This window comes from Lonchura striata, chromosome 15 (assembly GCF_050655825.1).
Source record: "Lonchura striata isolate lonStrDom1 chromosome 15, ASM5065582v1, whole genome shotgun sequence".
NCBI classification, from domain to species: Eukaryota; Metazoa; Chordata; class Aves; order Passeriformes; family Estrildidae; genus Lonchura; species Lonchura striata.
This window is the reverse complement of record NC_140717.1, coordinates 10,385,654-10,400,493: the sequence shown is the minus strand read 5'-3', so window position 1 is coordinate 10,400,493 and position 14,840 is coordinate 10,385,654. Positions and strand designations below refer to the sequence as shown.

Below are 14,840 nucleotides of genomic sequence, written 5' to 3'. Positions count from 1 at the left end.
GTCTCTAAGTTTTGTAGGATGTCTTCTCAAAATCAAAGTAGTTGTATAAAGAAAAAACAGCATATTTAAACAGGATACTAGGTAACCACTAAATGGTTTTTTGTCCCTCTGATCAAGGATGAATATTTTAAGTAGGCGTCAGTGTCTGTATTAGGGATCTATAAAGGGCTTAAGTAAAACAGAAGCTGGTGGCTGGATGTGCACTGACTGGTGAGGTGTTAACAAGGTGTTGTTTCTGAGACTCATAAATCAGCAGTGCTTTAGGTGATGGGGGAGAGAGAAGAGCAGCTCTAAAAGCATAACCTTGCTGGCCTCTTTTTCTAAACTGTTGATCTATCTATAAAAGAGGATTTGCCCTGCTGTTCTAATAAGAGTGATAATATATGTGTAATTAGAATTTAATAATTATTTGTGCGACTGGATCTGCTGCATAAGCCGGTTCAAGTGATTGTGTAACCTTTGCATTGTGTTCATTATCTAATGTTAAAATAACAGCTGGAAGTTGAGAGACTGACATGCAGTTTTAAAATTACAGAGCTTGAAATTGCTGCTGTCTGTAAACATATGAAAATCTATTAATGACCTTTGAGCTCTCTGACTGAAAATGTTTTGTAACATAGAACACATTAAAATTGCCTGCTACTGTAGTGTTTCCCATTTCTCAGCAATTGCCTAGGATATAAATGAATGTTTTGCCTCTGCCACAGATATCAGACTGTTTGAAACTATTCTAGGATGCCCTAAGGATATATTGAAACATTTGGCTGCTCATTGTTTGTTCAAGCAAACCAGTTATAGAAGAGCTGCTCGGGAGCGCGTGGTGTGCTGAGCCCCTGGATGTGGGAGGACATCTCTGCTGGCCACACTGACAGCTGCAGCCTGCACTGTTCAATGCATCTCTCCAGCAGCACATGAGCAGCAGCAGGGGTGCCCAGGGTGCCACAGATGCACTGTCCCGGGCTTTTCATCAGCACATGTGACATTTAGATGGTTAGAAAGGCATCTCTCTCTGCTAGAAGTCATCCTGCTCAGAGCTTTCCCCCTAGGTTGCAGTAATGTGCTATGGGCAGCAGTTTCTGGAGGAGGCTGGCTTCTGCGTATTTCCTCTTGTTGAACCATTTCTATTTCTTGTCGTTTGTTTCCCAGCCAGAAGAAAACTACCAGAGGACTAATTATTGAATACACGTTCTAGAGCTCATGACAGCTGAACTGCAAATTGTTGCCTACCACTGAGGGCAACTGCAGAGTTGGTAAAAAAATGCCTCTAGTGTCATGGTGCTTAAACATAAATTAATTTATAACGCAGCCCCAGGGATCAGGATATGGCTGTTTTTATTTCTGGAGACTCTCACCCCTACAGCAGAGTTGGCAGGAGCGAGTGAGCGAGCGCTCCTCTCTCCTGGTGTGTCAAACTGCAGAGCTCTGCTGGAGCTGAGGAGCGTTCACCCCTCTGCTCTGCAGCAGCACTGGGAGCTGCACCCTTCCTGGAAGGTGGGAATAAAGAGTGTAGGCTGGGAGCAGAGTCCCAAAACGTCTGCAGTTACTGCTACACTGAATGTGTTCACCGTGTGGGAGATATGTCTGGAGCTTTCATGCTGTAGGTGCTACTGCCTTAAGAGCAGTGCATTTTTCATGGCTGTGTTTTAAAAGTATGTACCATGAAGTGAACGTGTGGTGGAATACTAAAAAATAGAGAAAAGCTTCGTATTTAGCAGGTGGAAGCCTTGAATTACTTAAAAATCAGGCTGAGGTTCTTGAAGTCATGGCCAAGCTACCTAAGGTTATAGCTGTAGCTCTTCAGTCTGAGTATGGAGCTACTCACATGGGATTCAGTACAATCATACTGAGGTTGTTGTGTATTTCACACTGTGAAGATCAACACTTTACATGCAGGAGTATAGATGGAGGAGAGCAATTTAGGCCCCTGCCTTTGGTAAATGAGCCATGTGTCCAGTCCATCTGCCCAGGCTCAGCTTGGCTCAACTCCATTTCCAGAGTCCAGCTCATGGAAGCATGACATCCCCCTCAGCAGAGGTGGAAGCAGTTGGGTTTTCTCCTTTTGTTTTTAATTTTAAAGAGAGATACAGTATTTCTAAGCATTCCTGTCTATTGTAATAAATAGGCTGGAGGCATCTTTACACAGCATTGTGTTTCTGGTTTTATCTGACTAGCTTAGCTGAAAATTGGTAATGATGAATGCATCCAGCTGCCACACCAGTTTGTGCTGGTAGGATCTTCATGCTTTTTCCTTTGGCAGCTTAGGGCCAGCTGGGGACTGGAGGTTGTGTTACCTTTCTGGTAAGACTGGAAATGAGGGATGAAATGGCCACATCTGGCCTTAGAGAAGGAGCTGCTTCTTCAGGTCCTGATTCTGCCACTTGGTGGGAGCTGTTTGAATTCAAGGAGTGCCTGTTTGAATAATCTGGGAAGAGGGAAATTCAGATTAGATGTTTAAAGGCTGCTCTGTTAAGAAGCATGTGTTTGCTAGCTGTCAGCAGTGAGGGCTCAGTGGTGTCCTTGGATATTGGCACAATTGTGTCTTCCCAAAACACTGATAGGGAGTGTGTGCCTGAGTGTGTCACTCTGCTTACTTGCTGAATACCCATGGAAGTTACATGAGATTGATGGCCCCAGGTCACATTCTTCAAGATGGGGATGTTTTGCACAGTCTGTCACTTGTGGGATGCTGGGCAATGTGGTGCTGCTGCCATTCCTGATGGGTCCCTTGGGAAGGAGCTCCTGGGAGGATGGGAGTTTGCAGAAGGATGTGCTCCCTGCGCAGCCGTCACACCTGGCAGTGCAGCGATCAAATCAGCTGGAGAAGGTGCTGTCTGACAGGCACAAGCTCTTTGCAGCTTTTTTGTACACTACATGAACCAGGCAGGCTGAGCTTCCAATCTTGCCTGAAAGCAGCTTTAGCCAAAATGTACTTTTTTATCTGCAGTGAAAGCTGGGCAGGGTGGCCTGCTGGTGCCTGGGCAGCAGCACCTTTCAGCACTCCTGCAGGCTGTAAAAGCTGGGCAGGCTGCACTTGCAATATGCCTCATTTCATCTACCTGAAAATGGTGCCCCAGCTTCCCTTCAATCATTTAAGCTCCCTTGCTCTCTGACACACTTTCCGCTGACAGTAATTCTGCGAGCACTCGTCGGGCATTTACTGCCATCACTGGAGGAAATACTGATGGCTTAAAATGGGATCATTTCCTTTCTGATGGACAGCAAGCACCTGTGGGAGTCCTAATAGCTGTGCAGTGTCTGTGGGTAGGCAGCGAGGAAGACGAGTGCAGTTCTCTGCAGCGAGGCGCCTGCAGGCTCCAAGGAGGAAATTGGAGGAGAGGGAGAAAGTCACAGCTGGCTGCCCATGGAGCCCGTGGAGTGCAGCTTCAAATCCCAGAGATTTTGTGTATCCACCTCCCCGATGGGTGGTGGTCGACAGGGGTTTATACCAAAAACATGGGCAGCCCTATGCTCACATTACTGCGGATTTCCTTGGCCTCTTGCTAAAGTGAAGGTGTTTGCTGCATGCGTTCTTACTTTTATTGTCCCCTAAATGAGTGTTAAACACTCTGTTTCCATGTATTTCCTACTACTGTGGAAGGAGAGGACTGGATTTTTCCTTAAGTAATTGAAAAAAGGAAGGGAGCAGTATCACCCCCTTTCTCCTCAATATTTAAAAACAATTACTGCTCAGCACTATATCATTATTTATTCAGGTCACATGCAAACAAAAAGAGCAATCAAAGCCTTGTAAATTCAACGTGGATTGAAGTGCATTTAAAAGAACAGTGAACTGACCTTCTTTTTTGTAATTTTTGACTGTTTTATTGAAGTAACATTTGTCCAAGCTTTCTGTACATGATACCGTGTCTTTGAGGTCCTACAAGCAAAGGTCTTAATTCTTAGGAGACATAACAGTGGGAGTTCAGCAGAGTATGGCAGCTTGCTCTTCAGCTATTCATAGGTGACAGGAACATATCCTCTGGTAATAAATGTGAGTGTTTCAATTACAGTAAGTTTCTTGGTTCATCCACTTGTATTTTTAAGTTAAATCGTGTATCATAAACCCGCAAACCAGTGTCGGCTTCAAATGTCTTAACATTTCCAAATCTGTCTTGTCAAAAAGTCTTCTTATTCTTGAGCTAAACATGTGACAGGGTCAGAGCAAATGTGATGCATTTTAAAAAGCAGGACCCAAACTCATCTGGAATATGTCAGCTGTGAAAGGAGAATTGCAGTCCAAGGTTAAACAAGCAAGGATTTCATTTGCAATCATTTTAATTGATATTGATTGCGCTTCTTGAATGTCGGGTCAAAGCAAAAAAGTCACTTCAGATCTAGACTCTTGTTTCTGCCTTTTAAAACAGCTTTAGTGTCTTTGGCTGAGAGGCTGGGGGTGCTTGAGTTATGTTTGCAGTGAAGTTCGCAGTGGGGGAGAAGAGAGGGCTGGGAAGTAAAACAAACAAGCGTGTGTTATATTACAGCAGAAGTGAGAACTTCCCCATCGGTGGAAATGGAGCCGATGGTGGGGCATGCCAGCAGCCTGCTCCCCAAGTGCCCTGGGCTCAGACACACTCTGGGACAGGAGTCTGGGCTGGCCTCCTGCTGGGGGCTTCCAGCAAGGAGCCACAGTGCTGAGCTGTGGGCATCCCTCCTTCCCCACCCTGCCGGCCCTCCTTCCCCACCCTGCCATCCCTCCTTCCCCACCCTGCCATCTGCCATCCCCCCTTCCCCACCCTGCCCACCCCACCCTGCCATCCCCCCTTCCCCACCCTCCCTGGCCTCACTGCCAGCAAACTCTGCCCGCAGCTCTCCGGGGCAGAGCTCAAACTTCTCCCCTCTCCCACTGCTACATGTGCTTCTAGTAATTTTCGAGGTCTCCAGTTGTGTTTGCTGCCTGTTCACCCTGCTGAGTTCAAATTCAGTCAGATTGGTGTAGTGCTACCTGATGCCCTTCAGTAGTCCTTTTTTATCCCTTTTTCTTCCTTATTTTTTCACCTAATTTAATTTGTCTTTTGGCTATTCATCTCTTCTTGTGCTGGCTCCTGTTCTTGTAGTGGTTTCTCTCTCTACAGATCTATCTTCAAATCTATACTTTAAAGTTAGTCTTTCATGTACATTTTTTATGTATATCTCCAATATTATCTTTCCATTTGAATTACTGTCTCCTGTGTCCCCTTTATGCAAATAAATGGACAGTAGGTTTGTGTTAGTAGTGATCCTGTCTATTTGTAATGTATTTTGTCTGCTTAGAAAGTACGAGAACATTGTCAGCAATTGTTTCTGTGGTGCTGTTCTATAAACTATCAGGTCAGTAGAAATATTTAAAAAATCACCTACTTAAAAATCTGTTTCAGATCCTTTCTGAGCCGGGATCTTTCCCTGAACTATTAAACAAACACATTTGATAACCCTACTGCTAATTGCATGATAGAGTTGATACAAGGATAGATGGTGCTGAGATCCTCAAGAGCTTTTCCATTGCAATTTTTTGAGAGAAGCTGGAGGCAGAAGCGTGGACAAGCAGGTTCAGTTTCAGAGGCAGTGGTGTTTTTCATTTCCTTTGTGTGGATCCTTCTCCTGTGTGATGTTGGGTAGGATATTTCGCATTGCCCAACTTAAGGAATAAGTGCTGCAGTGAAGAGAGAAGCTGCAGGCTGTCTTCCTTCTGGGAAATCAGCCCATGTAATCTTCTGCAGTTGGCAGAGGCAGTCTGGCAGGAGTGGAGTGTAACCAGTCCTTGGCTGAGCCTCGCAGTGTCCGATGGGCCCTGGGGACGGGGGATTGTAATGGACTTGATTTTGCACCAGGGCTGCATTTTGAACTGATGCTCGAGGCCTAAGGATAGTTATTTTATTTTCTGTAGGTGTTATTTTTACCCTCTGCATCCCAGCAGCAGACTCGAGGGTTTTCATCTAGCTGTGTGGGTTTTGGACATTTCCTTCAGGTTCTTTAAGTGTTCCCTGTGTATGAAAGGTATTTACAACCACAGCCTTCCCCTGCACACTTTCTGAGATCTCAGAGCTGTGTAAATTCAGAGGATTAAGGCTGAGTTTGAGCTGGGCTGAGCAAACAGGCAGCGAAAACTCCAGCCAGTGGATGGCTGTGGGATGTGAGCTTGTGCCAGGATCCTCCAGGGCTAATCATTATTTCCTGATCAAACACAAAACGTGGAGTCCATTGTGCAGAAGTGTCTTGCTGTGGCATTTTAGGGGTAAGAACAGTCTCATTCCAGAGCTGAGGGCTGTGCAGCCACATTATTCCCAGCTGTACTTACAAACTGGGTTGTGTGTACCTTGAGTGTCTTTGGAGATTGCAGTTGTGCCTTGGTGGCAGAAGAAAAATGGCTTTTCAGGAAGGAGTGTTGCAAGTGATTCAGGGTTCCTGCCAGATCCGCTGCAAGCAGAGGTGCAGTTGCATAACCAGCTTGGCCTGATAGTGATGGAAAAGAATCACAAAGGTTTTTATAGTGGACTCCCAAAATCTGTTGCAGGGCCAGCATGGGTTGCCAGCCTTTCCAGGGTCTTTGTCAGTGAATCTCCACAGCTGCTGGTGTGTGAGGTAGTCCAGGGGGAGCTGGAGGAGGTACCACAACCCCATTTTCCATGAAGTGTTCTTTGCTGTCTGTACATCCAAATAAACAAATAGGGAGATAGAATCTGTGTGTTTCATGGAGTAACTGCCAGAAAAGAGGCTCTGAAGTGAGGCCTAATTCTTCCTTATCTGTAACCATGCAGCCAATTAGAACCATCTGCACTCTGTCTGCAGCCCAGACAGACAAGGGGGCTGCAGATGGAGAGGCTGTAGCCTGCCCTGGAAGGTGTCAGAGAAATTCTGAAGTGAGGACAGGTAGGAGACAGTCCTGGAAGCAATGAGTAGTAAGGAACAAAACAGTTTTCTGTATTCTAAAGCAAGATTTAGCAGTCTTTTTTTCTGGAACCGAGAAGAGAGAATGGGCCTGGACCCACCAGCCTTCGCTGGGGAAGGGGATTTAGTGGAGCTGTGGCAGGAAAGGTGGTCAGCTCTGCAGACCTGGGTTGGGCAGAAACCACAAGGCTGATGTGAAGACCTGCTGACTTTGGGGTCTGACTTCAGGTGCTGTCACTGTGTGAATCTGCAGGTTTCACCTGATGTGCAGAGGGTGAAAATACCTGCTACTCTGGGCTTGCCTTGGGGGAAAGGCTCCAGTGGGGCAGTTTGTCAGGAGGCCAGCCTCACCTGCAGGTTGGGGTTTCTGGGCTGAAGTCTGTCAAGGTGCATCAATAAACGTCCCCTCTTGTGATGTCCTGTATATTCTGGATGTGCTTAAATTTTCCAGCAATTGCCTGTACACAAGCACAGATGCACATCCAAAAATAGTACGCTCTTGTGCTAAGTGAGGTCCCCAACTTGGAGGTCATAAACTTTAGTAAAAGAGCAATCACTGGAAGGCTCTTTTAGTAGAGGAAATAGAAAGGAAACAAAGGAGGCAAGAACAGAAACTCCATTAGCCCCCTCCTGCTCTGTGCCTGAGGCTGCAGAGGTCTGCATTTAGCAGCCCAGAGAAGAGCCTGCTGTCACCCTCTGTCAGCAGGGACATGCTGAGCTCAGTGTCCTGCCTGCCCAGGAAAAATCCTGTGGGCTGTGTCCTCTGCTGAAGCTGGGAGAAAAGGGACTCTGGAGCAGGTTTTCTTGTCACACAAACGTGGCTTTGTCCCTGTGGCTGCCCCAGGTCTCCCTCCACTGTCCCCCTCTGGAGGCAGGAGCAGCCTTGGCCTTGGGGCTTAATTCAGGGCTGTTTGGAAAGTGCTTGAGATTCTTGGATGGCACTACAAGCGAATGAATTATTTCCTTGGCTTTGATCCAGCTATAACTGTATTTCATGAATTAATTTTGCTAGTAGCTCAGCAGTGAGACAAGCCTTAAATCTCCAGACAAAATAGGGATGAAAAGCTGCATTTCGAAGTAGGGAATTTTGTAGGATTCAGTAAGGAAAAAAAATGGAGATTTGTAGACCAGTTCTATGGCGAAAGGAATCATCTGAAAACCTGCAGTGAATGTGCTGTGGGTACCAAGGGAAGACTTTCCCTAAAGCATTAACAGAGACCCAACCACCACGTGAAACCAGATTGAGTTTAAAGCAAATGGTCATTTATTGGCTTTGAAGGCATCTTTAGAAATGAATATTGCCCCTCAAGCAGGAGTGCACGATTTGCTGGTGCTCTCAGGTGGTGGCATTTCTCTGTCCCCCAAACTCCTTTCTCCCCTATCAGGGGTCATCTTATGCAGCATCTTCCTTGCGCCTGCTGTCACATCACAAGGTGCATCTGCCTTTGTGAAGAAGTGCATGTTTGTGGCGATTCCTGTTTCCAATGTTTTGCTGAATATCAGTTAGCAGATACCATTTCCACGTGACAAGTTTTTGATTAGTTACTGAAGATTAGCCATTTGATTTTTATCTCAGTAGCTTCCCAGTAAACAGCACAATATGACCTTCTTCAATTGGCATCTTGAACTGGTGCTTTAAAGTGTTACCTTTAAACTGAAAATCAAAGTGAGCAACTAAACACTGATTTATATTCCTTTGTCATTCATGGGTAATAATGTCAGACAGGTATTTTCCTTGCTCTTTCCCTAGTAATGGAATAGGCAAGCTGAGCTGTGTTCTGTGCTCCAAGACAGTGCTAGTTATTTTAATTTTGGTGTAAGAGTTGTATCTTTGGGGGTTTTCAACTTGATATATTTGGGTGTGCTCTAAGAGGAGCCTCCAGCCCCACAGGACTCTGTGCAAGGTGTACAGAGGTTGGGTGCTGGCTGATTCTCTGGGAGCCTGGGCTGGAACTGGAAACAGCTGTATTTGGTTCTAATTTCAATGTGTCTGTGACCCTAAAGTGCCAATGCATCATCTCACTTCCCAGGGAAGGGTAACTTTAAACAAGTGACTGATTTGGAGTGGAATCAGCATGTTGCACACTGAGGCAGTCAATTCACTAATTAAAGGAGAGGGGGAGGAAGTAATCTGGAGCAATCAGCAGGGCATTTCATTCCAGTTCCTAATTTTCTTTTTTTGTTGGGCTTCAGTTTTTGAGAGAGTAGAGAGCTAATGATTTTCACGAGCTCTTTTGCGTACTGAAGGTGTGTGCATTGATGTGAGCAGTTGTATTGTGATCTCCATTCATGTAAGAAACAAATACCTGTCATGTAACTGCTTGAATCAAAAGCAAGGCATTTAGAAAAATACCTGTGGCTGAGTTTTGGCATAATAAGCAATGCTTTTAGGGTATTTCCTAATCTATTTACCTCACATTAAAAAATAATCGGAATAGATACCCTGCAAATCATTCCCATAAGGATTCAGTTTTTATCCTTGAGCAGTTAATAAAAGACATAAGGGAAAAATGTATCTAGCTGTAGTGACCCAGTGTCATAATGTTTGGTCATATTGTTTCTTCAACTCCTTTTCCACACGGTGTGCATAGAGAGAGAGTTTGGTACACTGTCACTGGGAGTTCAGCTTCCAGTCCTCAGAGATGCCAGGGATAGCAGAGTAATTCCCTTCTCTGATCTCACTTCCAATGTTAATCATTATGACATGACATACCTGCTTTCAAACTGTGCTTGGAGTGTGTGTTACAGCCTGGTTGGGGCAGACACTTAACACTTAGAAGTGTTCAACCTCTGTTGTGTGTTTGGATCCCATTGATCTCTCTGGCTCAGGGAATTTGTGGTAGGGCTTTAGAAGTGCCTTTCTCCATATGAATGCTGCTGTGAATCAGAGACTGTCAGCCCCAGGGGGGGTCTGATACTTCTCAGATCAGAAACAAAACAAAACCCACCTCTGTTTCAGTTGAACAGTTTAAGGCTTCCCTTCAGGATGCTGATTTGCTCATGTGTCTTGACGTATGGTTTCTGAATTAATCTGAAGTGAGCTCATTTTCACACCCGGTTTCAGCATCACTGAAATTAATCAAACACATAGCCTGGAGAATATTCATCCTAATCTAATATTACTGTTTGGTTGTGCATGCCTAATTATTCATTTTACGTCATCTCTGGAAGATACACACTGTCTTGTTTGTGTTTTTATTGAATATTTATACATCTTAATGCTTAAAGGTAGCCACAAAGAACATAAAGAACTTACCATTCTCTTTTTTAATCTCCTCTACAGAAGGACATGTCACTAAAGCCTCAGGAGCGGAAGGAGAAATGGGAGAGGCATCCAGGCAAGAAACCTAGAGAATCTGAAAACTGTGTATCTGCTGAGCCAAGTGAAAATGGCCATAACAATGATGCGGGGAGCTCCGAGAGAGAGGCAGAAAGAGGCAAGGAGCGGATGAAGAAGAAGCTCCCCTTGAAGCTATCCAAACAGGTAGGGAGATACTTCTCACCTGAAGAGACCATCTTTGGTGTTGGGCACTGTGAAATGTTGTCCTTGCTGGCAGCTGAGGTTGTCCATGTAAGTGGCTTCTCTGGTGATTTGTGCTGGTGAAAGCAATGCCTCTTAGGAGACTTGTGGCACTGCATAAATCCTGTGCTGGGGGCAGGGTCCATAAGCTGAAGTGGGAGCCACTGTACTGAGTAATGTAGGCAGGAGGCAGCAGCTCTCCCCAGTGCCTGCAGCTTTGAGACAGTTCAGTGGTTCCTATGGTAGATTTGTGGCCCTGATGGTCTGGAACACAAGTAGGAATCACCCATCAGATCATCACCTCCTTTGGAGGATTTGTGCTGGGCAACGTGCACCTGGAAGTTGCAGACTTCTCTCTCCATCTCACGACTTGGGTTTCATTTGCCCCCAAAAGAGACTGTTGAGGAGGAGAGACTATTTAAGTATTTTAGAAGTGAAAAGTCATTTTGCAGGAAGCTGTGCCCTGGGCACTCTTTCTTGTGTACCCTTCTAAAATGTGGTAAAGCATTAATGAAGGAAGAGTTGTCATGCTGGAGGGAATTATTCCAGAGTCTCCATCTGAGCCACAGAGGGGCAGGTGACAAAGAAAAGGCTCGGAGGCTGGCAGGCTCTTTATCACTTAACTGCTGCTCAGCAGGGAGGTTTGTTAGTGACTTAGTGTGCATTCATGGGTTGGCAGTCTCCATGGCACAGCAGCATCTCTCCGTGGACACTTTCCCAGCTGTCCTTAACAGGGTGCCAAGTGGCAGCCAGTGGGAACACCAGTGTACTTGACCTTCCAGCATTTGTTCTGAGCTAAGAAACACACTACGATGAAAAAGTGGTTTTTATTCTCCATTTCTCTAGCAAAAAAAAGAGCTGTTTAACTCAAGCCACCTTCTGTTCTGTGAAACTAATCCTGTGTGTGTGCCAGACAGCCAAAGATTGAATTGTCCAGTTACTGGAAGTGTTTTTTCAGACTTGCAATACTTTAACATTTAAAAATATGGTGAAGGTTATGTTATGAAGCACTCCCCTATATCTTCTCCACCACATATTCTTTTGTTTTTCAGCGTACTGATTTAGAAGGGCTCATCACATTTTAAGTTAGAAATTCTCATGGTCTCTGGTGAAAGTTGTTTCTTCAATTCTATTACACTGCAGGAAATCCAGTGCATGGCAGGGATTTGCATAGTTGTGGATGTGTGAGACAGTGGGGAGGTTCCCCCTTCCTGCAGGAGGAAGAGGTTGTTAACAGTGACATCTTCTACGTGAAATTTAAAACCCTGTTTCACATAGCTGTGTCCACTAGGGATTTCATAGCACTTCCATAGAAGCCTCTGGGATAAGAGATTTTGTTGCACTGGCAGATTCCAATTTCCCTCATACTCTGCTGCCTTAGTTTACCAAATATTTAGTTTCTTGGTAATTCAGCTTTGAAAAATGAGGATGTTTTTACTTATTTCTTTTGAATAGTATTTGGCTGCCATCAGTGGTTAAATAGGGGATTTGCTGCCGCATTCATAAAAACCTAAATTCAACTTCCACTGTTTATTTTTTTTTAAACCTGTAAGGATAAGTAACAAACTCTAAAAAGAGTGAGGAGCTTGCACAAAGAATATAAAAGAAAACCTGTGATGAGTGACTCATTAGTACATGGTGCCTCTTTAAATAAGTCACACTTAAAATTCCTCTGTTGTTGGAAAGGGAGGTTTTTTAAATATCTGCTATTATCCTAGCTGATAAAAATTGTGAAAACCAGACAAGTTTGGAGGTCTGTTAAGTTGATTAAAGTAGCAGCAAAATATAAACTACATAAACTAGGCTATTTTTAGTTCAAATTCATTATGCAAATTATATAGACAAATTCAATAATTTTTCTTTTTTTTTTAGTAATCATGAAGTTCACACCTAGAATTCTGGCATTTCCTGCCAAGCTGTCTGGACAAATTTGCTATAATACTAAGATTCCTGGAATTTGGGGGTGATTTTTGCATCTCAGCGTTATTTAACATAGGTTTATACCTAATTTGGATAGCTTACTGTAATTAATGCTAATTATATTGAGATGTTGCTTAGAAATTACTGTTCAATTTGAAGCTTTCCTTCTACTCTCATCCCTTCTCTTCACAATGCTACTGAATTGTCATCTTTTCCATGCAGCTTCCTCTAATAAATCAAATTGGGCATTATAATTATGGCATTCTGCTAATCCTTGTAGAGAGGTGCAAAGTGGTAAGCTGATTTCAGTGCCAGGTTGTCTGCTTTGTTTAGAAAATTAGATTTATACTTCACTCCATTTGACAAAGCATCCAGATTGCTATTGCTTCTGAATATTTGGTTGTTCTGTACCTCAGGCTATGGGGAGAGGGCTGCAAGAACCAATCTGTCCTTTCCAGCCTATTACTCCCAACTGTGTATAAAAATCATTCAAATACATTTATCTCTTACTGTAACTAAGCAGAGGGAGAAAAAGGCATTTCAAATGGTCCTTTTCTCCAAGGTTTGTCAGAGTTTGGGGCTGCTGTCAGTACACAGGGAAAGGTGCTGACTTCAAACTGCTGTTCTACAATGGGGATCAAGAAAAGCCTTTGCAATCACCAGGATCAGGTATGTCAAGCAGTGAGAAAGTGTTCAGAGCTGTGGTGAATTTTGGTGCAGCAGAGTGTCCTGCAGTAAATCTAGCCCCTCTGAAAGGCTGCAACTCCTCCAGCACAGGAGCATTCTTGCAAGTTGATTCATGGCCTTTTCAAAAGCTAACCCAGAAAGGATGGGGGACAAGGACAGTGCTGGTGGGGGAGTGCAGCCTGTCACCTCTCTAAGGGATTTAAAGGGTTGGATGTGTAATTTGACTGGATTAAGTAAGAGGTACATATACTATGGAACCTCTTAGTTCCAGTGTTCCCTTATGTGTCCTATGTTGTTCTTCCAGTTTTTGGGGAGTCACTCTTTGAACTTGTGAGTCAGTCTTTGATTAGCCTTAGCTAAGCTGTTCTTCTCTTTTCTGGTTTCATTTTTGGAGTTGCTTATCCCTCTGAATGTCTGAGCATCATGGGCATAGAATAGTTGGAGTTTGGTTTTTTTTTTTTTTTTTTTTCTGGGTTTTAGAATACGTTACACTTTCTGTACCATGACCTTGTGAAAAGAGTTTATACAGAGTTTAAAGGAGTTTATAAAGAGTTTAATAGGAAAGAATTGCTAATATTTCCAGTTAGTTTAACCTCAAGCTCTCTGTTTAGTCAGCTTGGGAGCATCATGGTGTGTTGAATATATTTAGATGTTAAATGCGGCTGTAATAACACAGTGTTCTGCAGATAGTCATTTGTCACGAAGATTAGTGTCTTACACCTCCTCCTTCCTTTTCTCACCCACTGTTTAAATCACCCGAGATGAGGGAGAAGCTGAGGAGAGGGTGGTGTAGCACGTATTTAGTGCTCATAAATAGCGTGCTGGGCTTGCAGCCGGGGAGGAGAGGGCAGGGGACTTACAGGGTCCTGGTGCTGTGGCATCTCTGAGGCTTCCCGAGAGCTTCCTGGAGGGAGGGAAGGCACAGCAAATCCCCGAGCTCATTCACTCCCCAGCCTCCCCACACTGCTGAGTGCTGTTGGTGATTAATGTGTCGTGTTGGTGCTGCTCTTGCTGGACTGGAACTGCTAAATTGCATTAACAAGTTTGATTACCTATTCATGTGGTTTCTCTGTGATGCTCATCATCTCGTTATCCAACATTCATTAATGGATGTAACACCCTCCCTGCCCCCCAGGAGGGCTGTGCTCTGGGTTACTGCTGATCTGAGCTAAAGGTGATACACTAAGTCATTTTTTCCATCCAGGATGCATGTTGTTTCTTCTGATGTCTAGGTGAAAATTGATAGCTCCTTTTCGAACCATTTACATACCCTTGGCCCCATTTGTGTGTGCTGGTGGTATTGAAAAGCTATGGGGCCTTTCCCAAGACAGAGAGAAATAGTCTAGAAGCTTGTCTGGATAATGAAATACTGTGGAAAATTTCCTTTGGCATCATACTGCTCATGCTGACAGTTGGGCAATAGAACTGTGTAGCTGCTTGAGTTTTACTTGTATTTTTCAGATAATGGTAAATAGTATTTATCATGCTTGGATTTGTAGCCACTGGTGGGCTGGAGGCAGTGTGTGCTCTAGTGGTGCACGGTTCAGAGGCTGAAATGTCCCTTTCTTAGCTGAGGTTCAGCTGCCACACAGGAGAGTGAGTCTGGAAAATAACCTTTGGAGCCTTTGTCTTTAGCCAGAGGACATGGATATGCCTGTTCTTCCATGGCTTAATAACATAGCATGTGGAATCTGAATTGTGTCTAAGAGGGTCTAGATATAACCGTAAATTATTCTGTTACCTTCAGTATCTCTGCTAAAACCCAATGAATTCTTGGCAGTCAGCTTACAGGGAAAAAAAAGACAAAGAAAGGTTGCCTTTAATGTGGGTTTTGGTGATTGGTTTGGTT

The 14,840-nt window shown here is 44.2% G+C and overlaps 1 protein-coding gene across 25 annotated transcripts in view; it reads left to right on the top strand.

Moving 5' to 3' along the window:
* FBRSL1 (fibrosin like 1) overlaps window positions 1-14,840 on the top strand; it is a 503,076-nt gene that overhangs the window by 124,585 nt on the left and 363,651 nt on the right. For all 25 annotated transcript variants that reach the window (XM_031506234.3, XM_085592726.1, XM_077787189.2 and 22 more), the window contains exon 2: window positions 10,148-10,348. In XM_031506234.3, coding sequence (XP_031362094.1) covers window positions 10,148-10,348 — 201 coding nt within the window. The remainder of the gene's footprint in view (window positions 1-10,147; window positions 10,349-14,840) is intronic.